The following is a 24,472-nucleotide window of genomic DNA, read 5'->3' on the forward strand; positions in this document are numbered from 1 at the left end:
TATTTTTCCGATGGCATTGAAGAGTACACCACATCAGTCATTGGCTTTATCAATAAGTGCATCGAGGACGTCGTCCCCACAGTGACCGTGCGTACATACCCCAACCAGAAGCCATGGATTACAGGCAACATTTGTACTGAGCTAAAGGGTAGAGCTGCCGCTTCCAAGGTGTGGGACTCTAACCCGGAGGCTTACAAGAAATCCTGCTATGCCCTGCGACGAACCATCAAACAGGCAAAGCATCAATACGGCTAAGATTGAATCATACTACACAGGCTCCGAAGCTCGTCTTATGTGGCAGGGCTTGCAAACTATTACAGACTACAAAGGGAAGCACAGCTGCGAGCTGTCCAGTGACACGAGCCTACCAGAAGAGCTAGATCAATTCTTTGCTCGCTTCGAGGCAAGCAACACTGAGGCATGCATGAGAGCATCAGATGTTCCAGAAGACTGTGTGATCATGCTCTCCATTGCCGACGTGAGTAAGACCTTTAAACAGGTCAACATACACAAGGCTGCGGGGCCAGACGGATTACCAGGACGTGTGCTCCGGGCATGTGCTGACCAACTGGCAGGTGTCTTCACTGACATTTACAACATGTCCCTGATTGAGTCTTTAATACCAACATGTTTCAAGCAGACCACCATAGTCCCTGTGCCCAAGAAAACAAATGCAACCTGCCAAATTACTACAGACCCGTAGCACTCACGTCTGTAGCCATGAAGTGCTTTGAAACGTTGGTAAGGGCTCACATCAACACCATTATCCCAGAAACCCTGGACCCACTCCAATTTGCATACCGCCCAAACAGATCCACAGATGATGCAATCTCTATTGCACTCCACACTGCCCTTTCCCACCTGGGCAAAAGGAACACTTACAGTGGGGAGAACAAGTATTTGATACACTGCCAGTTTTGCAGGTTTTCCTACTTACAAAGCATGTAATTTTTATCATAGGTACACTTCAACTGTGAGAGATGGAATCTAAAACAAAAATCCAGAAAATCACATTGTATGATTTTTAAGTAAGTAATTTGCATTTTATTGCATTTCGAGATCCCCGAAAGGTTCTACAGCTGCAACATCGAGAGTATCCTGACTGGTTGCATCACTGCCTGGTACGGCAATTGCTCGGCCTGTGACGGCAAGGCACTACAGGGGGTAGTGCGTGCGGCCCAGTACATCACTGGGGCTAAGCTGCCTGCCATCCAGGACCTCTACACCAGGTGGTGTCAGAGGAAGGCCCTAAAAATTGTCAAAGACCCCAGCCACCCCAGTCATAGACAGTTCTCTCTGCTACCGAATGGCAAGTGGTACTGGAGTGCCAAATCTAGGACAAAAAGGCTTCTCAACAGTTTTTACCCACAAGCCATAAGACTCCTGAACAGGTAATCAAATGGCTACCCAGACTATTTGCATTACTCTCTGTTTGTCATATATGCATAGTCACTTTAACTATACATTCATGTACATACTACCTCAATTGGACCGACCAACCTGTGCTCCTGCACATTGGCTAACCGGGCTATCTGCATTGTGTCTCACCACCCACCACCCCTCTTTTACGCTACTGCTACTCTCTACTCATCATATATGCATAGTCACTTTAACCTACCTATTTTACTTACCTATTGTTCAACTAACACATTTTTTTGCACAATTGGTTAGAGCCTGTAAGTAAGCATTTCACTGTATTCGGCACGTGACAAATAAACTGATTTGATTTGAACAGGCAACAGACAAACAGAGAACACAGGTATAAATACACTGGGGATAATGAGGAAGATAGGCAACACCTGGAGGGGGTGGAGACAAGCACAAAGACAGGTGAAACAGATCAGGGTGTGACAGAACTAAGCTCTTGAGTTATAAGCTACACTCTTCATTCATTTGTAAGTCCAACTAAGGATTCTAGCTTCAATAGATTAATTAATAGCTATCAAGTAATAGATAAAACATTAATAGAAGTCGATGAACTCCACAGGAGGTTGGTGGCACCTTAATTTGGGAGGACGGGCTCATGGTAACGGCTGGAGCGGAATTAGTGAAATTTTATCAAATACATCAAATACGTGGTTTCCATGTGTTTGATGCCATTCCATTAACTCCGTTCCAGCCATTATTATGAGCTGTCCTCCCCACAGCAGCTTCCAATGGTGAACTCCTATTTTGAAGGGATGGCTGTGTATTTGGCCAATAAAGGCATTTCACATTTAACCCCACCCACATGTGAAAAACTAAATATCAAGATGATTTTGGTTTATTTGCAAAAATAGACAACAATACAAGCCATTTTCCATTTTTCTGTTGCTCTGTTTTAACACAGAAAAGGAATTAACCACATGTACACAAGCTGAAAATCAATTTGTTCCATTGTTCTTGTTTATGTATTTTTTTTAAATCAACTCCAAGCAATGAGTGAAAATGAGTGACATTTTGGTTTGGGTTGTGTGTAATTCACTATGCAATGATGGGTTATATTCATCTAAATGTTCACCGAATACACAAGGGACAGGGTTCATCATCTAGAATTCAGGAATTCAGTTGTATGCACGTTGGATAATTGTCCCATGCAATTGTTTACAAGAGAGCAAGATGTAACATAAATATCAAGATCCTAAGTGAAGGTGAATGAATTCAGGGCCTGCTCATCTGTTAATAACCTGTTATACATGTACCTATGATCACTAGATGGCGCTGTGATACAGCTTTAAGGAGGATATACACAGACTCAGTAAATGTATATTAATAGACTTGCAAAGGTTACAATCAAGTGATCAGATTATTCACCAAGGTAGCAAGTGAGTACAAGTTCCCAACAAAATAACTGAATGGTGTGAAAATACATATAGGTATGGTGTTGATCAAACACATGTCATACAAACAATTCATTGCGCTGTCAATACGTATGTTGCATTACATAAGTGTAAATAGATATGTATTGGAGTGTTTACTCTTTCTTTTTTGTACATTTTATGTGAGATTTGTACATTTCAAGATTAGATATAATAGGGTATAACCACATTTAAAATATATGCTTATCCGGCAATTTGGAAATGGTGTCAGACCATTAAAATCAGCCTGGCGTCTCTGATGAGCATTAATGAGTTTAGAGAAGAAGAGTGTTAGATCATGCCAACGCTGAGGAGCTACACAAAGTACACAAGACTGTTTAATTGCCAATTAAAATGACACAAAACTCCTCACTAAGTGTATAAATGTGCACAGAGCTTCGCAAGGGCTTTTGTGCCTTTTCTGTGAAGTCATTAGACATTCTGGGCACTTGCTACTCTTGCTCCGAGAGAGAGAGAGTACAGAGAGAGAGCGAAGAGAGAATGGAGAGAGTGGGAAATAATCTATTCCCTTGAGGCAGCAGAACCAACATTTGAAGATTCAACCCTTTATAGGTGTCTCAAACATGATCCTTCCGGTGAACTATTTGTTGTTAAAAATCAATTAAAAAATAAAATCTGTTGATGGGGGCTGTATTTCACTTGCCTTATTTTATCCCCATTTACAAATAGAGCAGTTATCACAGAGACTAAGAACACCTGGTCTGTTTTTACAGTTATGCCTGTTATGTGTGGCACAGAAGAAAGTACACAGAGAGACTAATAAGAATTGGCAGCACACTCGGCAGACACAACTGTGCAGGGACTGTGTCTTAGCAAAGTCCCGGCTGCCGTGGTAACGGTAAAAAAGAGTGCTGCAACCCGAAAGGAGGCGATCTCATAACAAGGGGGCGGGAGGCAGAGGAAAGGGGGAAGAGGTGGGGTGCGTGAGAAAGAGGGCGAGAGAGAGGGGGAGAGAGAGAGAGAGAGAGAGAGCGAGAGAGAGAGAGAGAAAGAAAGACAGATGGGGAAAAATAATGGAAATAGGGGTAGAGATAAGACAGGAGAGAGAAAAACTGCAGGGGAGTCTCTCCAGTTTGATAGGAAGAGTGTAGCGTAGAAGAGGTGCTCAGAGCAGTTGACTGGCCGTGCACTCACAGCACAGCCTCTCAATCAGTGCACTTGGCTATGCTTATTCAGGAAAAACACACACACATACAAAAACACACACAAGGAGGAAGGAGCTGGGAGCTGGGAAGGCAGCCCAGGAGAAGGAAACCAAATGGGGCAGAGCGCCTGAGTTTAAGATCCAGCAGCTGTCTCAAGGGGGGCAGGGGGGGCCTCCAGACAAGCATCGGCCAGCCAGTCAACGGGCCAGCCATGGGGAGCTACCAGGCAGCAGACAGAGAGAGGAGAAACCAGAAGAGCATGTACCCAGCAGGACAGACCCTACCAGCAGCACTGCAGCTCCCCAACACCAGACGGCCACTACCAGAGATGCAAGACAATCGCGCTGAGTGGGTGCTGACTAATTAGCTCTCACCCCTGAGCGGTTTAAACAGGGGTTGAAGGGGGGTTGCGGTCAACAGATGTGGTCGTTGCGGAGGGCCATGGGGCCAGAGCCATCGCGGGGGCGCTGTCTGCTCAGGTGGCTCGGGATGAAGGTGTGCCGCAGGAGCACGCTGGTGTTCGCCCTGCTCTGGTTCGGCTCCTGGGTGTTCCTCAATGGCCTGGTGTTTGTGCACCGGACCATCCTCTCCGACTACTGCACGGACGACAAGAGCAAGAAGATCCTGCAGAGAGTGGTGAGTACAGTACATGGAGACGCCGGACTCACACTTCCATTTTGATGTTGACACTGAACTTGAGGTTAGTGTGAATTCTGATACACACAACGTAAAACGTGTGTGTGTGTGTGTGTGTGTGTGTGTGTGTGTGTGTGTGTGTGTGTGTGTGTGTGTGTGTGTGTGTGTGTGTGTGAGAGACACAACACAAACCACACACTAAGCCAAACAATATTACGCATGAAGATAATGTAGAGTAGACAGAGTCAAAATATTTTCTCAAGGTAAAGGTTATACCAACCAACATTCACAGAGTAACACACTGTGATGGAATTAAGCCGAATTGACAGGATACCATGAGAATGTAGAGCGGAAAAACCAATAAAACATCACGACTCAATTGAGAAGCATTTCCTAAGCAGTAGTAGACATAAAAATGCCTTCAATTGCTCCTCTCGCTCTCTCTCCCTTACTCTTAACCTCTGTACTATAGAAATATGCCTTTTAATTAACTTGCTTTCAAAAAAGATTGAAGTTTTGAAACTGCAGTGAAAGTGCAGTAACTGCAGTCGGCTGTGTTATTTTGGACACAGTATTTGCAGCCTACTACAGTTATATTGCATTCTAAGTTATACGACAGTGTATTGCAGTTATACTACACTCTGACTGCAATCTTTTTTCGTAAGGGAAGCCCCGAGACCACCCCTTTGTTTACTTAAACGACAGAATTATTTCTGCACTGCCACGCTCTCTACCAAGTACACCGACTAATGTTTCAGCCCCAACATCTTTCTGTAGCCCTCGAGGCATTTCACGACAATACATTTAATGGGGAGGACATTTTCTCAAAAATGATTGCTGGTAGTGATAAAACTGTAAGACATGGTGCATTACACATCTTCCATGATTTTACTTCTCTACCCTTTTTTTCCCTGAGTCTTGATTTGATAAACAATACAGTGAGACTTAACTGTATTTCAATAAAATTACGATTGGATACTCATCTGAGTTTAACTTCTAGAAGTGGCCCTGAAACTCAAACAAAATAATTGGAATTTTTTCTGGGATTACTTCTTGGTTCTAAAGCTTTTACATAAAGCGCACTTTTGTACTAGTAGATTACACACAATATTGAGTGGGTGGTTAAATCTCATTTCAGTGTGTCACTTGTGGAAGTGAGACACAAATCTCTTCCAGGTAGGTGGAGACCGAGACTGAAGTTGTTATTTCTCACCCAGATCATAACAAAACGATAGAGCAACGTATCCCATTCTGGCTAACCAACATCACTTCACTGCCAAAACCACACAAGACAGAAAGGGCTGGATTTCTAAAGCTCTCCACCATTTTTTCCAAAGGTAATTCAACTTGCACGGAAAAATATAATATAATATTAACAGTTGAAGTCGGAAGTTTACATACACTTAGGTTGGAATCATTAAAACTCGTTTTTCCACCACTCCACAAATTTCTTGTTAACAAACTATAGTTTTGGCAAGTCGGTTAGGAGATTTACTTTGTGCATGGCACAAGTCATTTTTCCAACAATTGTTTACAGACAGATTATTTCACTTATAATTCACTGTATCACAATTCCAGTGGGTCAGAAGTTTACATACACTAAGTTGACTGTGCCTTTAAACAGCTTGGAAAATTCCAGAATATGCTGTCATTGCTTTAGATGCTTCTGATAGGCTAATTGACATCATTTGGGTCAATTGGAGGTGTACCTGTGGATGTATTTCAAGGCCTACCTTCAAATGGAGTGCCTCTTTGCTTGAAATCATGGGAAAATCAAAAGAAATTAGCCAAAATTGTAGACCTCCACAAGTCTGGTTCATCCTTGGGAGCAATTTTCAAACGCCTGAAGGTATCACGTTCATCTGTACAAACAATAGTACGCAAGTATAAACACCATTGGACCACGCAGCCGTCAGACCGCTCAGGAAAGAGATGCGTTCTGTCTCCTAGAGATGTACGTACATTTGGTACGAGAAGTGCAAATCAATCCCAAAACAACAGCAAAGGACCTTGTGAAGATGCTGGAGGAAACAGGTACAAAAGTATCTATATCCACAGTAAAACGAGTCCTATATCGACATAACCTGAAAGACCGCTCAGCAAGGAAGAAGCCACTCCTCCAAAAACTCCATAAAAAAGCCAGATTACGGTTTGCAACTGCACATGGGGACAAAGATCGTACTTTTTGGAAAAATGTCCTCTGGTCTGATAAAACAAAAATCGAACGGTTTGGCCATAATGACCATCATTATGTTTGGAGGAAAAAGGGGGAGGCTTGCATGCCGAAGAACACCATCCCTTTGAAATTGACATTTATTAAATTCCAGCCAAATGACCTGTGCAATAAATAACTTTGACTTTAATTTCTATGGATGACACAGTTGTGTGTTCTCTCTTGACAGTGTTTTGAGTGCAGTGACAGTTCACAGAGGAAATGTTACACCCCTCTGTCTCCTCAGGGCAAAGGCCTTGGTCAGATAAATGATGACCTTTGATTCCATGGAATGTTCTGTCCTCTAAATATGAAACAATTAAAAGACTCAGGGTGGGGATCTAACCTGACACAATGAGCCACTGCTGATTATCCAGCCATTAATTTAATGACACAAAATATGACTAAATACACAAGGCAATGATAGCTAGATTTCATATTATGATTACATGAACCCCATTGTCTCCCATCAACATTTACTCTGCCAATTGCTTAAATGTTTAACCTCATAAATAACCCCAAACATGCTTTTAAATTCCCCTTTAAATGCAGCTAGTCCAGTATATAATGTGGACAGACAAGAAATGAGCACAAAATAGACAAACAGTGGTTGCTATTGCGACTCCCTTTTGGCAAACTGCCCAGTGCAATAGGCCAACTGTCCGTCGGTTCTGGTTTTGACATTGTTGCAGGACCTAATGTTGGCCAACCTCAAAAAGTAGCCTCTCTTTAGGGTCAAACTGACCATTGTGTGCCGAGGTTGACAGGACAGAACAAAAACCACCCAACCTGTTTTTGTTCTCTGAGCGTTTATTCCTGTTCAGACAGATAGTTCCTATTCTGTCTGATGTCAGTATATATCATTATTTATTTGCATTTGTGCAATGATATGTTTCATATGTACCCACATACAGTACTTAGAGGATTTACATCATTATTCTGGTAAAGTGTATAAATGTGTTAATAGTTTATTTAGCTTCTCATCTAAATGTCGTTGCATATAGGAGGTTTGGGGCTAAATTGATATATTATGTGGCTTGAGGCGAACACAGGCTTGAGGCTAAATTGTATATTAAATGCAGTCATTTGTATCTCAATATCAAATCATTTTTGGGTGAAAGTTAAATACCTTACTGTGATTGTTTTCAATTAAAATTGTCCAAATTAAATAGCTCCTTAAAAAATAGCAATTTCTAAAAGCAATAATTTTGCTAGGACTGTCTGGGAGTGGTCTGAGTGTGGTCGGGGAAACTGAAAACTAGCTATTATTGGCAGATAGGTTTCGGACTCTCTTTCTTATTGGTTTATTAAGTAATTTTGATGTCACCAGGCAGGTCAGAACTCCATCCCACCAAAACAGGCAGAAATGTCAGTCAGTCTTTTCAAACAGCTCTTATGCTGTATTATTCCAACCTCATAGTGTGGAAATATATACAGTAACAGTCAAAAGTTTGGACACACCTACTCATTCAAGGTTGTTATTTTTTAGTTTTACTATTTTCTACATTGTAGAAGTGAAGACATCAAAACTATGAAATCACACATATGGAATCATGTAGTAAAAAAAACGAATCAAAATATACTTTATATTTGAGATTATTCAAAGTAGCCACCCTTTGCCTTGATGACAGCTTTGCACACTCTTGGCATTCTCTCAACCAGCTCCATGAGGTATTCACCTGGAATACATTTTAATTAACAGGTGTTCCTTGTTAAAAGTGAATTTGTGAAATGTCTTTCCTTCTTAATGCGTTTGAGCCAATCAGTTGTGTTGTGACAAGGTAGGGGTGGTATAGAGAAGATAGCCCTATTTGTTAAAAGACCAAGTCCATATTATGGCAAGAACAGCTCAAATTTGTTCAACACTTTTTTGTTTACTACATGTTTCCATATGTGTTATTTCATAGATTTCATGTCTTTACTATTATTCTACAATGTAGAAAATAGTACAAATAAATAAAAACCCTGGAGTGTCCAAACTTTTGACTGGTACTGTATATAACATAGAAATATCACGTTATTGACTGCACTGGGCCATTATTTATCAGTTGATGGTATTTTGAATTACTAGATGAAACCTATTACACTCATACCTTGCGAACTACAGATATTATATTACCATAACCACACACAGGGAAGGCAGTAGGTGACTTTGAGAGCGAACTTTGATGGAAATGCTCCATAATCCTGACGATAGACACAGGGACTAACATTGTCCCAATATTTCTATGATTATCTACGGTTTCTTGATTTGCAAAGATGAAGCATATATCCTGCTTGGAACAACTTCTCACAATGGCAAGGGAGGTTGACTCTCAGCTGGCAATAGGGACTTTGTGGTTTAGGCAGCCTTTACTAATTGAACAAATCCCTTAAGCTTTTTATTGCACACCTTAATAGCTTTCTGCTCTGGTGCTTACACTACCGCTTGGCTTTTTAAAGTTCTTTATTCACACATTTAGCCAGCCATAAATTGGCATTGCCTGGAGATGGTGCCAAGGCCACGACAATGTGAATTCTAATGATGGTTGAGCTTCATAGGATAATTGCAGTACTGTTACAAAAAGTATACATTATATATTCTACCATCTGTAAAAAAATATATATATAAAAAAATAAAAACATTGAAATATGCTATTGTGTTCCTTTTATGTCATGCCATTGTGAATAACATGATTGGTTAATGATACTGTGATAATAGTAGCACTCAACATGTATGTACTGTATGGCTTCACAGGTATGTAACCACTTGTGGAGATGGAACAGGCATACAAATCGTTAATGTAATATCTGTGGTCAAATCAAATCAGATGTATTTATAAAGCCTTTTTTACATCAGCAGATGTCACAAAGTGCTTTTACAAAAGCCCAGCCTAAAACCGTAAACAGCAAGCAATACAGATGTGGAATCTTTGGTTTGATTTTTGATCTGATTTAATAATATCTGTAGTAACTTTCGTGATTTGTAAATATATGTGCTAGTAAACCAGCCTTTTGAGATTACAAACAATATGACGAAGAATTGAATCCCACAGCTAAACTATCAATTAATGTAACGTTATTCAGGCCACTGAATAAATTGGTTTAGTTTGAGTCCAAGAAGCAGCAATGATGTTGTGTATAGTGCAAACATCATCTTGGAAAACTATTACTCCCAGTGAACTGAACTTCTTGTAAAACAGGCAACCCACTCAGTGCTCTCAAAATGTATGCATTTGTTGCTCTTCTCCATTTTAAAATGAATAAACACAATGAATAAACACAATGTTCACCCAAATTCACACTCCACACAACAATAGTATCAATTATGGTACTACTATGCATTCACATAAACTGAAAGTGCGAACCACCGCATTTTACCATGGAAAGTTGACTGGGAATATGGCCGGATACAAACAGTGTTGTTATTCCCTCCACAAGGCAATCAAACAAGTAAAATGTCAGTATAGAGACAAAGTGGAGTCACAATTCAAAGGCTCAGACATGAGACGTATGTGGCAGGGTCTACAGACAATCACGGACTACAAATAGAAAACCAGACACGTGATGGACACCGACGTCTTGCTTCCAGACAAACTAAACACCTTCTTTGCCCGCTTTGAGGATAATACAGTGCCACCGACGTGGCCCACTACCTAAGACTGTGGGCTCTCCTTCTCTGTGAATGACGTGAGTAAGACCTTTAAACGTGCTAACCCTCGCAGAGCTGATGGCCCAGACGGCATCCCTAGCTGCGTCCTCAGAGCATACGCAGACCAGCTGGCTGGTGTGTTTACGGACATTTTCAATCTCTCCCTATCCCAGTCTGCTGTCCACACATGCTTCAAGATGGCCACCATTGTTCCTGCACCCAAGAAGGCAACCGTAACTGAACTAAATGACTATCACCCAGTAGCACTCACTTCTGTCATCACGAAGTGCTTTGAGAGACTAGTCAAGGATCATATCACCTACACCTTATCTGTCACCCTAGACCCACTTCAATTTGCGTACAGCCCCAACAGGTCCACAGATGATGCAATCGCCATCATACTGCACACTGCCCTATTCCACGTAAGAATGCTGTCCATTGACTACAACTCAGCATTCAACATCATAGTACCCTCCAAGCTCGTCATGAAGTTTGAGGCCTTAACCCCACCCTGTGAAATTGGGTCTTGGACAGGTGGTGAAGGTAGGAAACAACATCTCGACTTCACTGATCCTCAACACTCGGGCCCCACAAGGGTGTGTGCTCAGCCCCCTCCTGTACTCCCTGTTCCTGAAGAAATTTGGCTTGTCACCTAAAACCCTCACAAACCTTTACAGATGCACAATTGAGAGCATCCAGTCAGGCTGCATCACCGCCTGGTACGGCAACTGCACCGCCCATAACCGCAGGGCTCTCCAGAGGCTGGTGTCTGCACTACGTATCACTGGGGCAAACTACCTGCCCTCCAGGACACCTACAGCACTCGATGTCACAGGAAGGCCAAAAACATAATCAAGGACAACAACCACCGAGCCACTGCCTGTTCACCCCCCTATCATCCACAAGGCGTGGTCAGTACAGGTGCATCAAAGCTGGGACAGAGAGACTGAAAAATAGCTTCCATCTCAAGGCCATCAGACTGCCTACATACAGACTTGAAATCATTGGCCACTTTCATAATGCCACTTTAATAATATTTACATATATTGCATTACCCATCTGATATGTTTATACTGTATTTTGTACCATCTTTTGCATCTTGCCTATGCTGTTCGGTCATTGCTCATCCATATGTTTATATGTACATATTCTTATTCCATTCTTTCACTTAGATTTGTGTGTATTAGGTAGTTGTTGTGGAATTGTTAGATTACTTGAAAGATACTGCTGGACTGTCGGAACTAGAAGCACAAGCATTTCGCTACACTCGCAATAACATCTGCTAACCATGTGTATGTGACCAATGCAATTTGATTTGATTTGATTTGATTTACAGTGAGCCAAAATAATTCTCACATTGTTCCCGCTTGGCAATTCGAGCCAAATGTAGTCCTATATAATCTAGGCTACAACGTATATATTTATATGATTGTCTATTGACTAAAAGGTCTTCTCTGGACATATTTGAGCAGATCTTTGTTTTCAGGCTCATTTTTTCCAGTGTTGTGAGGGAGAGAACTCTAAGTAGAGCTAAGGCTACTGTCACAGGACATTCCCCACATGCCTACTCTGACCAACGCTTGGGCCGGGCTGCGCTCCGCTCGACAGACCACAGACACACTGGTCCACTCCAGACTTAACCATTACTTTGCCAAGGGGAGAGCTCAAGAAGCACCCAAAGTGCAATTATACAAAATCATTTTGTTTTTAAGATGATTTGAATGACAGGAATCTAACAAAATGTACAACATGCATTTAAACAAACCTAATTCCAAGCGATTTGTTTGTTATTACAGACATGCTAAGGGATTTTACATTATGGATGCTATAGCTCCATTTCCCATGACCTAATGCGATTACAGAATGATGAATACTGTAAAAACCTCGGGCCTACTGCCACTTCCAGGTAGACTTTCTTCATAGGTAGATAGATGCCTTCTGAGTAAAAAGAGGGTGTAAATGGGCAGTAGTTTGTAAACATTGTCTCTTTCTATTTGATTGAATTCCAGCCATAGAATAGGAATACAATAGAAATGATCCTCTAAAGTGGACCAATCTTTGCAGCGGTGTAAACACTTAGTAAACCATGCCGTTGAGTTAAATCAGAAACGTACGTGATTCGCTTTTGCCGTGCCTTTTAAGGTCAATGTATTTGCACTTTTGAATATGGAATGTGCCCCAGAGACAGAATTTAGGTTTTGCTCAGCCAACAGATATTTCCTTGATTCTTATTGATGGCCAATAGATGTTTACTTTGTTCATTGTCTTTTGGGGGGGATTTCGAGAAATAAAATATAAAAGAAGGAAAAGTACAGAAAACAAACAAAACCTCTGATTTTTTCACTGCTTCATCCAAACCCAACGATCATGATGATGTGTCTTGCCTGGTTAACCAATTGCCTGGTTAACCAAAGGTTCATTAAGGGTGTGGACTACTTCAAAGTCTGGAGGGTATTGTTTCCCTTGAACCACTTATTCATAGCCAGAAAATTATCCAATGTTAATTAAAACAAAATAAACACTGAGAGTGTTAAATCAACACTGAAAGGGTTGAGTCTGTGGACCCATATGCCTACCTGAACTATGTTAATTTAATACACTGCTTAGTGTAAAGCCTTATTAAAATATTTGCCTTTGAAGCAAATTGTAGACTTACCACCATGGCTGTATATGTTAGTGACAGAGACATGGTTGTTGCATTCACCAAGTGAAATCTTAAGCGAATATGTTATAATTCAAAAAGAAATGTTTAAAACAATACCTAACACATAGTTAGTTAGTTTTACCCTAATACAGAGGCCTGCAACTCATACACATCACTTTGAACGAAAACCAAAACTATAATCATCATATTTCCCTGCTTGCTCTATTGCAGGTAGAGTTTTAGAATAGTATGTTTCAATATCTATGTTTGTGGTTTTTGCTCAATGTGATGCATTTAAAGCCCCTATATTAGGGTAAAACTATGCCCTCAAAATAAGGCCTTATGAAATAAGTATGCTATTGTGTTAATTGTAAAAAATAAAAATAAAAACATATTCGCTTAGGTTCTCACTTGGTGAAGTCCATAGGATTGAAAATGTGTGAATGCAACAACCATGTGTCTGTCACTAACAAATTCAGCCATGGGTGATAACTCTACAATTCACTAGAAAAACAAGGCAAATATTTTATTCAGACTTTAAACTAAGCAATGTGTTAATGTAATTGTTCCGGTGTGCATATGAGTCAACAGACTTCACACTTTCAGTGTTGATATAACACTCTCAGTGTTCACCGGAGAATTTGCTGTTTGTCATTAGCTAGAGTTTGAAACTCAAAACAAACATGCTGTGGGCGTCAACAGGGCTATTTATTGACTTTAGCTTTTGTACTGTAATTTGGCTCGTCTGTACATATCCACAACTGATAGTATGACATATAAACTGAAGCTGAAGCCACGTTCATTTGGAATTCACTTTTGTTATTAATCACAATTCAACGCTTTACATACAGAGAGGGTTTCTCCAACAATCAATTACATGTACATTGTAAACTCCAACACATATACAAATGCAAGTAAAACACCATGACAGACTTGCACACAGTCCAAACACCATGGTGGGAAAGTTTACATGCAAACAGAAGCTACAGTATAAACAGCTGCAGCCCGAAATGATGCAAGTACCATGAAATACAGGGAATTAAAATGTACGTGTGGAACGTGGCAGCAGCACTGAAAAGGGTGAAAAAAAAAGATTTGTCCTGGGCCAGATGCCTAGGCTGGAACATTATGGCCACAGCGCAGCTTAGCCTACATAGTGCCGAGAGATCTTAGGGGCACATTAGCGACCTCAAAATAATTGCAGGGGTCTCCGAGTTCAACCCTCTGGAGGTAAGGTGAGGACACTTGTGGCCGTCAAACTATATGATACAGCTTGAGACAGGCCACTTTCATTTGTGATGTCACCCAGCTAAACAGAGAGCAAAGTTGGAGCGCAGTAAAGTCTGCCAAAACATCCATAGTATGAAACTCAAGGAATTTATAATATGCATTAAATATCAGGACAATACTGTTGACTCTTAATTTATTTTGTAAAATATAAATATAATTATGCTATATGGACAACACTTAATTGTAATGAAAATAAATTGTCCTCAGCGGCATTGTTTTAAATTATTACCAGTGTAATTACTTGGGAATTACATGTATGTTATTTCACCAATTAATACAAATTAATTGTGTCACTACATTGTGTATAAAGTATGACCTAGGCTTGTAGGCTTGCAATTTCAATGTAACATGTAAGAGAGGCCACAGGGGAAAGGGTGGGGAAGGACCAATAAACCATTGTGAGGGTTGGTGATGAGGGAAACACAGCTATGGCTATAGTGCTAATGCCATGCCACCCAGTAAAGCCATTAAGCATCTGATCTTGTTGAAATCGTGACCAACTCAAGATGACAGCTGTTTACTTTGGAATGTGGGCAGAGAGGGATTTTCTCTCTAATCCCCCAGGAACACTAATAATTTCCAACCTCTGGACCGACATCTATGCACCGAGACTTATAACAATCCCATTTGCTCGCTAATCCGAGACATTGAGAGCAGGTTAGAGGCCGAGTCTGAAGTGTGATGTGATATAATTCAGCATCAACTGAAAAATGTGCATCAAATGTACTGATGCGTACAGAATTGCCCATTTTAGGTTCAGTAGCACAATCACACAATGCCATTCCCTTATTGGGATGAGACATGGACTACAAATCACATTTTAGTTGAAAAATGGCCATTATTTTCTACTAAATTGTTGTTACCTCAAATGCATGACAACCGTAATATATTCACCAAAAATAATTAGATTTTGTCTGTGTGTGTTTATGTCTGTCTGTCTGTCCCAGTGTGAGGAGTATCGCGAGGGCGCCCTAACCGGTGACCTGTGCGAGGACTTGTGCGTGAGCGGCCAGGTGGAGTACAGGCGCTGCCTCTACTACGAGAACGGTAAGAAGGTGATCGAGGCCCGGTGGCGTGGCACGCCCGTGGTGCTCAAGTCCAAACTGGAAAACTTCTCCTCATATGAAAGCCTGGGTCTCCTGGAGTACCAGGACCCAGCCGAAGAGCTCTCTCCCCTGGACGTGGTCTTCTACGCCACCCTGGAGATCAGGAACTCCCTAGGGCTGGATATAAGCAGCAACGCCTCTCTGCCGCCGCTGTGGGGCCAGAGGCTTAGGGAGCATGGGCAGGCCTACTCGCGGGCCGAGCTAGCATCGCTGTGGTCCCTGCTCCAGCAGGAGGAGTACACTTTCCTGAGGGTGCTGCAGGACCTCAGCCGGCACTTAGCCAAGGTGTTGGGCTCCTGCGGACACTTCTACGCTGTGGAGTACCTGTCGGCAGGCCACGCCTGGGACCAGAACATCTTCTCGCTGGAGGAGGTATCGGCGGGCCCACGGACGGCGAGGGACATGGTGCACCGCATCGCCCTCAGCTTCCTGGACATGGTGTGGCGCTTCGACAACGACTTCTCGCACCGCCTCCACCTGTGTGACATCAAGCCGGAGAACTTTGCTATCCGGAAGGACCTTACGGTGAGCTGACCAAATTGCACACACACTTGAGCCTGCAAAGGAACACACACTCACACACACAGTACACCCATAGACACAAATTCAACTAACATGCACACACCTCAAAGCAAAGAGTTGCTGACTCCCTCACACAAAACAACAGGGGAGCCTTGTGTGAAGGGAAAGCTGTCATTAAAACAGTCCCAAAACGGCTGTTGGATAACCGTCACAGATCTGAGATATCTTTCTCTTTAGTGGGGGAGTTTAGATTCTTCCTGTGTAAACAAGACAAGGTTAGGAAATCTAGCTCCCTTTTTTCACACTAAGACACACAGACCGACCCGATTTTGCCCCCATTCGCATTAGTTAATTTATCCACACAATACAGCGGCACATTCATCCGCAGAGTGCAAACAGTTTGATGAGAGCAATGCGGTGTACAAAGAATGACGAGGCTCCAGGCTGCCTAATTGTTTTCCACAAGAACAAAAATGGCCGCTTGTGCCATTTATCAACATTGTGCTACATTGGTTTTTACCTTAGTTTGGTCTGTTTGAAACCTGTGCATATTTGGCTGACTATGACCTATCAAGGACTGAGAGCAAGGTGCAAAGAACACCTTGCATTGGATTTGTGTTGTGTTTCTGCTGACGGGTGATTCATAGCATGAACAGACATCGAACATTGATATAACTACTTTCTGAATAGGTCACGTAAGCGGAATGAAAAGCTAACATCATTCACACAAAAGGATAGTGTGAGAACAGAGGGTATTACAATGTATTAACAGTCCTCGGCACCATTTTCATTTGATTTCCATAAAAGGGCCACAAACAGCTGTTTGAGCAATCAATGAAAAACACACGTCTTATTTTCAGGGTCTGTAGACTTGGCTTATGTAACTATGACGCAAATTTAGCTTTAGAAAGGAAATCATTATTCCTATTTTAGGATGGAGAAAATGACGTCGTTGTTATACACCATATTATCATTGTTGCAGCGGCATTCGTGACTGGAAAACGTTGTTTTGATGAGGCCCTTAATGAGATAACCATTGTTGTGTGGACATAATTTAGTGTGTAATGTGCATGCGGGTCAGAATGCCGATGCAAATTACCCTTCGAAGATAAAAAGTAACACGCAAGCTTTTATTTAGCTTGTGAATGTTCGGAAGAAAAAACGGTTTGGAAACCTTTTCTCCGTCATGTTTTTCCCCCTTGTATAATTGCTGGTAAGTTTACACTTTTTTTTTTAAAGCATCGAAGTTCAAAAGATTACACTGTTTGAAATGAAACATAATATTATTGTACCTGTCATGGCTCACACAAACAGTGAGCTCATGTTACAATGTGAACAAAGACCAGGAGAAAGGAGATGAATCCAAAGGAGGCTTGTTATTGTTTACGTTTCAGCTGCTCTGTAATTAAAACAAAGTAGACTTTCAATCCCTCCTCTCTCTGTTTTATAGCTCCAGGGGATACAGCTGATCCCTGCTTCCGTTTTGTCATGTGATAATAAACAGAGGAAGTGAAATGTCTATGTTATATACGGGGGGGGGGGGGGGGGGGTGTATATTGAGGGGGTATATTGTGTATATTAAACGTATGTTGGGGCAAACAGTATATTAGGGGCTATATTGTATATATTAAAAGTATATTGGGGTACATGTTGGGTTGGCTTGCTTCGTTGAGAATAGCACTTATTATCATGTCTGTCAGATCTACAGCTCCTTCAAACGCTACATATGCTTACTGTCTCTTATTTTCACTGATCACGAAGACCTTCCAAGGTTCGACAGTGACAGGGTTTTATTTATTTGGTGGCGTGTTCTGCCATAAATCAGCTGTAGCTGACATGAAGTGCTGCAGTGGAGTCATTCTTTACGAGCCATCTACTGCAAAGAGGACGAACATATCATGCCATGCAGATTAAACAGCAACTCCCTTAAACAGCAATGTGATAGAAAATGAGGACTTTTTTTTCTCTATGATCACGTCAATGACAAATTCCACATTTATCCAACAGGAATATTTACAATTTGGTTACTCTTGATTTATTACCCTCCCTTTTAAAAAAAAATGTTTTTCAGACGGTGGAATAGGGAGATGGATGAAAGGGCAAAAGCAAGACTGATAGTGGTGGATGTAAGAAAGGATAGGCCTAATACATTTGACCATTGAATCCTTGCCTCTGTGGTCAGTGTGAGCTCCGGAGTTGGCAGCAATGCAACATGACCAGACTCCGGCACTTAATCACCTCTCTCTGTGCTGTTCTGCAGGTGGTGGCTATAGATGTGGACATGGCCTTCTTCGAGCCCAAAATGCGAGACATCCTTGAGCAGAACTGCACTAACGACGACGACTGCAACTTCTTTGACTGCATATCCAAATGCAACATGAAGACGAACAAGTGCAGTTCCAAGCGGAGAAATAGCAACCTGCAGGTATGTATGGTTGCATCGAAATATGAACGGTATTCCATACTATGATGAACAAGAAAAATACTGTTGGTCCCATGTTTAATGAGCTGAAATTAAAGATCCCAGAAATGTTCTATACGTACAAATACAGTTGAAGTCGGAAATTTACATACACCTTAGCCAAATGCATTTAAACTCCGTTTTCACAATTCTTGACATTTAATCCAGTAAAAATGCCCTGTATTAGGTCAGTTAGAATCACCACTTTATTTTAAGAATGTGAAATGTCAGAATAATAGTAGAGAGAATGATTTATTTCAGCTTTTATTTCTTTCATCACATTCCAAGTGGGTCAGAAGTCTACATACATTGAATTAGTATTTGGTAGCATTGCCTTTGAATTGTTTAACTTGGGTCAACTGTTTCGGGTAGCCTTCCAAAAGCTTACCAAAATAAATTGAGTGAATTATGGCCCATTCCTCCTGACAGAGCTGGTGTAACTGTAGTCAGGTTTGTAGGCTTAATTGCTCGCACACACTTTTTCAGTTCTGCCCACACATTTTCTATAGGATTGAGGTCAGGGCTTTGTGATGGCCATTCCAATACCTTGACTTTGTTGTTCTTAAGCCATTTTGCCACAATTTTGGAAGTATGCTTGGGGTCATTGTCCATTTGGAAGACCCATTTGGGACCAGGCTTTGACTTCCTGACTGATGTCTTGAGATGTTGCTTCAATATATCCACATCATTTCCCTTACTCATGAAGCCATCTATTTTGTGAAGTGCACTAGTACCTCCTGCAGACAAAGCACCCCCACAACATGATGCTGCCACCACCATGCTTCACTGTTGGGATGGTGTTCTTCGCCTTGCAAGCCTCCCCCTTTTTCTTCCAAACATAACGATAGTCATTATGGCCAACCCATTCTATTTTTGTTTCATCCGACCAGAGGACATTTCTCCAAAAAGTATGATCTTTGTCCCCATGTGCAGTTGCAAACTGTAGTCTGGCTTTTTTATTGCAGTTTTGGAGCAGTGGCTTCTTCCTTGCTGAGCGGCCTTTCAGGTTATGTCGATATAGGACTCGTTTTACTGTGGATATAGATACTTTTGTACCCGTTTCTTCCAGCATCTTCACAAGGTCCTTTACTGTTGTTCTGGGATTGATTTGCACTTTTCGCACCAAAGTACGTTCATATCTAGGAGACAGAACGTGTCTCCTTCCTGAGTGGTATGACGACTGAGTGGTCCCATGGTGTTTATACTTGCATACTATTGTTTGAACAGGTGAACGTGGTGCCTACAGGCGTTTGGAAATAGCTCCCAAGGATGAACCAATCTTGTGGAGGTCTACAATTGTTTTTCTGAGGTCTTGGCTGATTTCTTTTGATTTCTTTTTCCATGATGTCAAGCAAAGAGGCACTCCATTTGAAGGTAGGCCTTGAAATACATCCGCAGGTACACCTCCAATTGACTCAAATGATGTCAATTAGCCAATCTGAAGCAGGAATGTCCACCAGAACTGTTGCTATAAAATGTAATATTAATTTCTCTACCATAAGCCGACTCCAATATTGTTTTAGAGAATTTGGCAGTACGTCCTACCGGCCTCACAACCGCAGACTACGTGTAACCATGTCAGCCCAGCACCTTCACATCCGTCTTCTTCACCTGCGGGATCGTCTGAGACCAACCACCCGGACAGCTGATGAAAAACTGTTGGTTTGCACAACCAACATTTTTTGCACAAACTGTCAGAAACCATCTCAGGGAAGCTCATCTGCATGCTCATTATCCTAACCAGGGTCTTGACCTGATTGCAGTTTGGCGTTGTAACCAACTTCAGTGGGAAAATGCTCATCTTTGATGGCCACTGGCACACTCGGGAAATGTGCTCTTCACAGATGAATCACGGTTTCAACTGTACCGGGCAGATGACAGACAGTGCATATGACATTGCGTGGGTGTGCAGTTTCTTGATGTCAACGTTGTGAACAGAGTGCCCCATGGTGGCGGTGGGGTTATGGTATGGGCAGGCATAAGCGACGGACAACGAACACAATTGCATTTTATCCATGACAATTTGAATGCACCGAGATACCGTGACGAGATCCTGAGGTCCATTGTCGTGCCATTCCTTTGCCGCCATCACATCATGTTTCAGCATGATAATGAATGGCCCCATGATCTGTACACAATTCCTGGAAGCTGAAAATGTCCCAGTTCTTCAATTGCCTGTATACTCTCCAGCCATGTCACACATTAAGCACGTTTGGGATGCTCTGGATCAACGTGTACAACAGTGTACAACAGGTTGTTCCAGTTCCTGCCATTATCAAGTAACTTCTCACAGCCATTGAAGAGAAGTGGGACAGAATTCTGGAGGCCAATTTCAACAGCCTGATCAACTCTATGCGAAAGAGATGTGTTGCACTGAATGCGGCAAATGGTGGTCACACCAGATACTGACTGGTTTTCTGATCCACGCCCCTACTTTTTTAAAAATGTATCTGTGATCAACAGATGCATATCTATATTCCCAGTCATGTAAAAACCATAGATTACTGCCTAATTAATTTATTTCAATTGACTGATTTCCTTATATGAACTGTAACTCAGTAAAATCTTTGAAATTGTTTTAAGTTGCATTTATATGTTGTTCATTGCATTTTCAACTCACTCTACACATTACAATTAAACAAGTTGTTGAATTGTAACTTGGCTGATCCTCTCAATATCTATACTAAAGCCCTCTGTCATGGTTGTTCGAGGAACTGGACCAAGGTGCAGCGTGGTGTGCGTACATTTTCTCTTTATTTGAAAAGACGCAGAACAAAACAATAAACACTACAAAACAAACTGTGACGCTAAAGGCTATGTGCCCTAAACAAAGTCAACTTCCCACAAAGACAGGTGGAAAAATGGCTACCTAAGTATGGATCTCAATCAGAGACAACGATAGACAGCTGCCTCTGATTGAGAACCACACCCGGCCAAAGAAATAGAAATAAAGAAATTAGAATGCCCACCCTAGTCACACCCTCAACTTTTAATTACTTTAATTATGAGTGTGTAGTTGAGTGCTACAAGGAATGTTAATTTCTTATGATAACACTAGGGTTTTTAAGAGCATATTCATAATACAAGAAGTAAATCCAGGTTAGATAAGACTTCAAGAGTTCCTCAATAGTATCATTAGTCTCAAGGGGCATTGATCCAAATAAATCACTAATTGCAAGGGATTGTAAAGGATGTAATCTAATGCAGATTATTAATGCCTTGCACACGGAAATACATTTTTAAATATAATTTCCCAGACATTCGCGGAAATCACACGCATAACACCCTTGAGGCCGGGATCCAATCTGATTGCATTTTTCCGGCAATGCACGTTATAAAGGCACTATTTCTGTGTTCATGGAGACCACATTCATGGTGAACACTGCACGACAGGCTCAATCGAAAATTACCTTGGGATATTGTCCACATCTGCAATCAGATTGAATCCCAACCCAAAAGTAAATGCAGTACGCAGATCGCAGATCTGAATTTGTTTGAATACCGGCTTTGAGTCAATACCTAGTCTTTGACATACTACGCATCCAGTTGATAAATTGACATACTGTTGTCACTCACACTGCCGGATGCACTGGAGAAGTGGATAGCTCCCAGACAATGCCATTTACGTGATTACACCAGGTCCACCTCAAGGCCACAGGTGGCTGCTGCGATACCTTTCCTCCACTTCTGATCACTTATCGTAACCCTCGCTGACCCCTACCTCTCCATTGTACGGCCTGCCATACAAGGAGTCAATAGAGGCTTTGTCCTTTAACGATTGCAGGGGTCGAGGAGGGGATTTGTGTCTGGGTGGCTTATGTCCCCTTCAAATTGGTGTGTAATAAGAATATGACTGATAATGACCCCAGTGATAATTAAATAAGAACAGAGGAACAGTAGGTCACTCTCACAATGACTACTGATTGCCCCCTCCACTTCTCTCAACTTTCTGTTACCCTCTTTCCTCTTGGGTCTCTCACTGTCACCCCCTCTTCTTTTCTTCACTCCTCTCTGGTCTGTCACCCCCTCTTCTGCTCTGGACAGGTGATCTGTGAGAAGATCTTTAGGCCCTGGTTCTCTCCCACACTGCTGGGCGCCAAGGCGGGCCTCCCCCTCCAGGTGGACCTCCAGCGGGCGGTGCAAGAGTGCGTAGACACTGCGGGGGGCGAGGACGAGGAGCAAGACCGGGCTGTCCAGAAGCGGCTGCTAGACCTCCTCACGGGCCTCCTCCACCAAGGGACATCCTCTGAGCATTGGGGCAAAGGGGGAGAAGATAGAGAGGGCATTCACCCTCACACAGCTCTTAACTTCTGAAGCATTGCACTGTTCACCCTCACAAAAACTATTCAGTGGAGAAACCAACAGTATTGGCTTCATGAGACGCTAATTTAACATGTGTTTGATGTTTTGCATTTTGTGAGGTGGTTCCTGAGGACTGGATGATACTGTTTTTTGAAGTGACAAAAGATGCCCTGATGCTGTTAGCACTGACTATGTGCTTGAGTACCTACAGTAAGCAGACTATGGCAGTTTCAGAGGTATTACTGTAGCATCTGCCAATAACTGATGGTCTATCAAGCAAGTGGTCATTCTATTTGAGTCATCTTTACCTCAAATAAATGCAGAAACTTTCTTTTGACCCTTTTGTACAGTCGGCCTATAATCTCATGATCACTTCAGAGCTTTTTGAAAATATTTTGCAATGTCTGTATGAACGGAAGGTTTGTAGTCATGCACCCGCTTGTGATCCACTAGCCAAAACCACAGCTGCCTGTTGTCAGGTCCACCTTTTGTTTCAAGTAACATGTCAACACTTTCCAGGCTAATGGACAGGGAGAAGCATATATCAGAAACTGCGCTTGGTTCCCACCATCCGGCCTGGTCGCCTGTTCCAATGGGAAATGGCGATGCTGCTGTGCGAGTACTCCCCTTCTTTCTTCAGTGGCCTGAGCTTCCAAAAAAAATCAGGTTCCCTAGGCTCTCCAGCTGGTTCACCACAGGACAGGGGGAGGAAATAAGATGAAGAACAGGCTTTGGACAGGAAGGGAGGGTGGGATGGGAGGGGGGGGAAACACATCTCAATCTCCATCTCAACCAAAAATGTAAGTGAAAATATCGGATTAAATCAAGTCAAACTGTGTTTAAAGTGCATTTAAGGTTTGATTTGACTTTAACTTTGATTTTTGGTTGAGATGGAGAAGTGAATACAACACAAGTATTATTAACTTGTAGATTCCATGTAAAATCATCTAAAGCTTGAAACCCTAGGCATATCCCACTGCGGATATGGTTGGAAAACTGGTTGAATCAACATTGTTTCCACGTAATTTCAACCCAAAATATTTGTATGAGGACGTGAAAACAAATTGGATTTGCAAAATGTCATCAAAGTAAGGGCATTTCGTATTTTTTTCACCCAACTTTTAACCTAAATGACATGGTGGATTTTTTTTGGTTGAAAAGGAGACTTGAATCCAACATATCAATTATTAATTTGTAGACAAACTGGAATTAATACCAGACTCAGAGGCACAGATGGATATATCCAACAAAAATAAACGTCTCCTTCAAATGTTGATATTTGATTGCGATGCACATTAAATAGTCTATTAATTGTCAACAAGTTAACAAATGATATGAGGATTCACGTCTCCATCTCAACCAAAATTAAAAGTTAAAGAAATAAAAATAATAGGAATAAGCCAGTGACTCAGATCTAACTATCTAAGCAGTAGATGCATATCCTTTAAATGTTGATATTTGGATACAGTGTCAACCCCCTTTTCCCTTTCCCAAACACACAAGCTGCGTGTGGGTAAAATCACAGAGGAACCCCCTCCAAAAAAGCCATATTGCAACCTACAGTGCATTTGGAAAGAATTCAGACCCCTTGACTTTTTCCTAATTTTGTTAAGTTACAGCCTTATTCTAAAATTGATTAAATACATTTGTTTCCTCATCAATCTA

General features: G+C 41.7%; 1 protein-coding gene across 1 annotated transcript; it reads left to right on the forward strand.

Annotated features, from left to right (window-relative positions):
• Positions 1-3,799: 3,799 nt before the first annotated feature.
• LOC110535577 (divergent protein kinase domain 1C) lies at positions 3,800-23,144 on the forward strand. Its single transcript, XM_021620653.2, has 4 exons — positions 3,800-4,639; positions 15,364-16,047; positions 18,305-18,469; positions 22,550-23,144. The coding sequence occupies exons 1-4, from the start codon at positions 4,424-4,426 to the stop codon at positions 22,817-22,819; spliced, it is 1,335 nt and encodes a 444-aa protein (XP_021476328.1). The 5' UTR covers positions 3,800-4,423; the 3' UTR covers positions 22,820-23,144.
• Positions 23,145-24,472: the final 1,328 nt, after the last annotated feature.

Source organism: Oncorhynchus mykiss, chromosome 11 (genome assembly GCF_013265735.2).
Source record: "Oncorhynchus mykiss isolate Arlee chromosome 11, USDA_OmykA_1.1, whole genome shotgun sequence".
NCBI classification, from domain to species: Eukaryota; Metazoa; Chordata; class Actinopteri; order Salmoniformes; family Salmonidae; genus Oncorhynchus; species Oncorhynchus mykiss.

What these genes read in the sequence shown, in the direction of transcription:
- LOC110535577 (XM_021620653.2), top strand. Translation starts at nt 4,424, where the DNA reads ATGTGGTCGTTGCGGAGGGCCATGGGGCCAGAGCCATCGCGGGGGCGC. An exon ending in AGAAGATCCTGCAGAGAGTG is followed by an intron (nt 4,640 to 15,363) that starts GTGAGTACAGTA and finishes TGTCTGTCCCAG; the next exon opens with TGTGAGGAGTATCGCGAGGG. An exon ending in CTATCCGGAAGGACCTTACG is followed by an intron (nt 16,048 to 18,304) that starts GTGAGCTGACCA and finishes GCTGTTCTGCAG; the next exon opens with GTGGTGGCTATAGATGTGGA.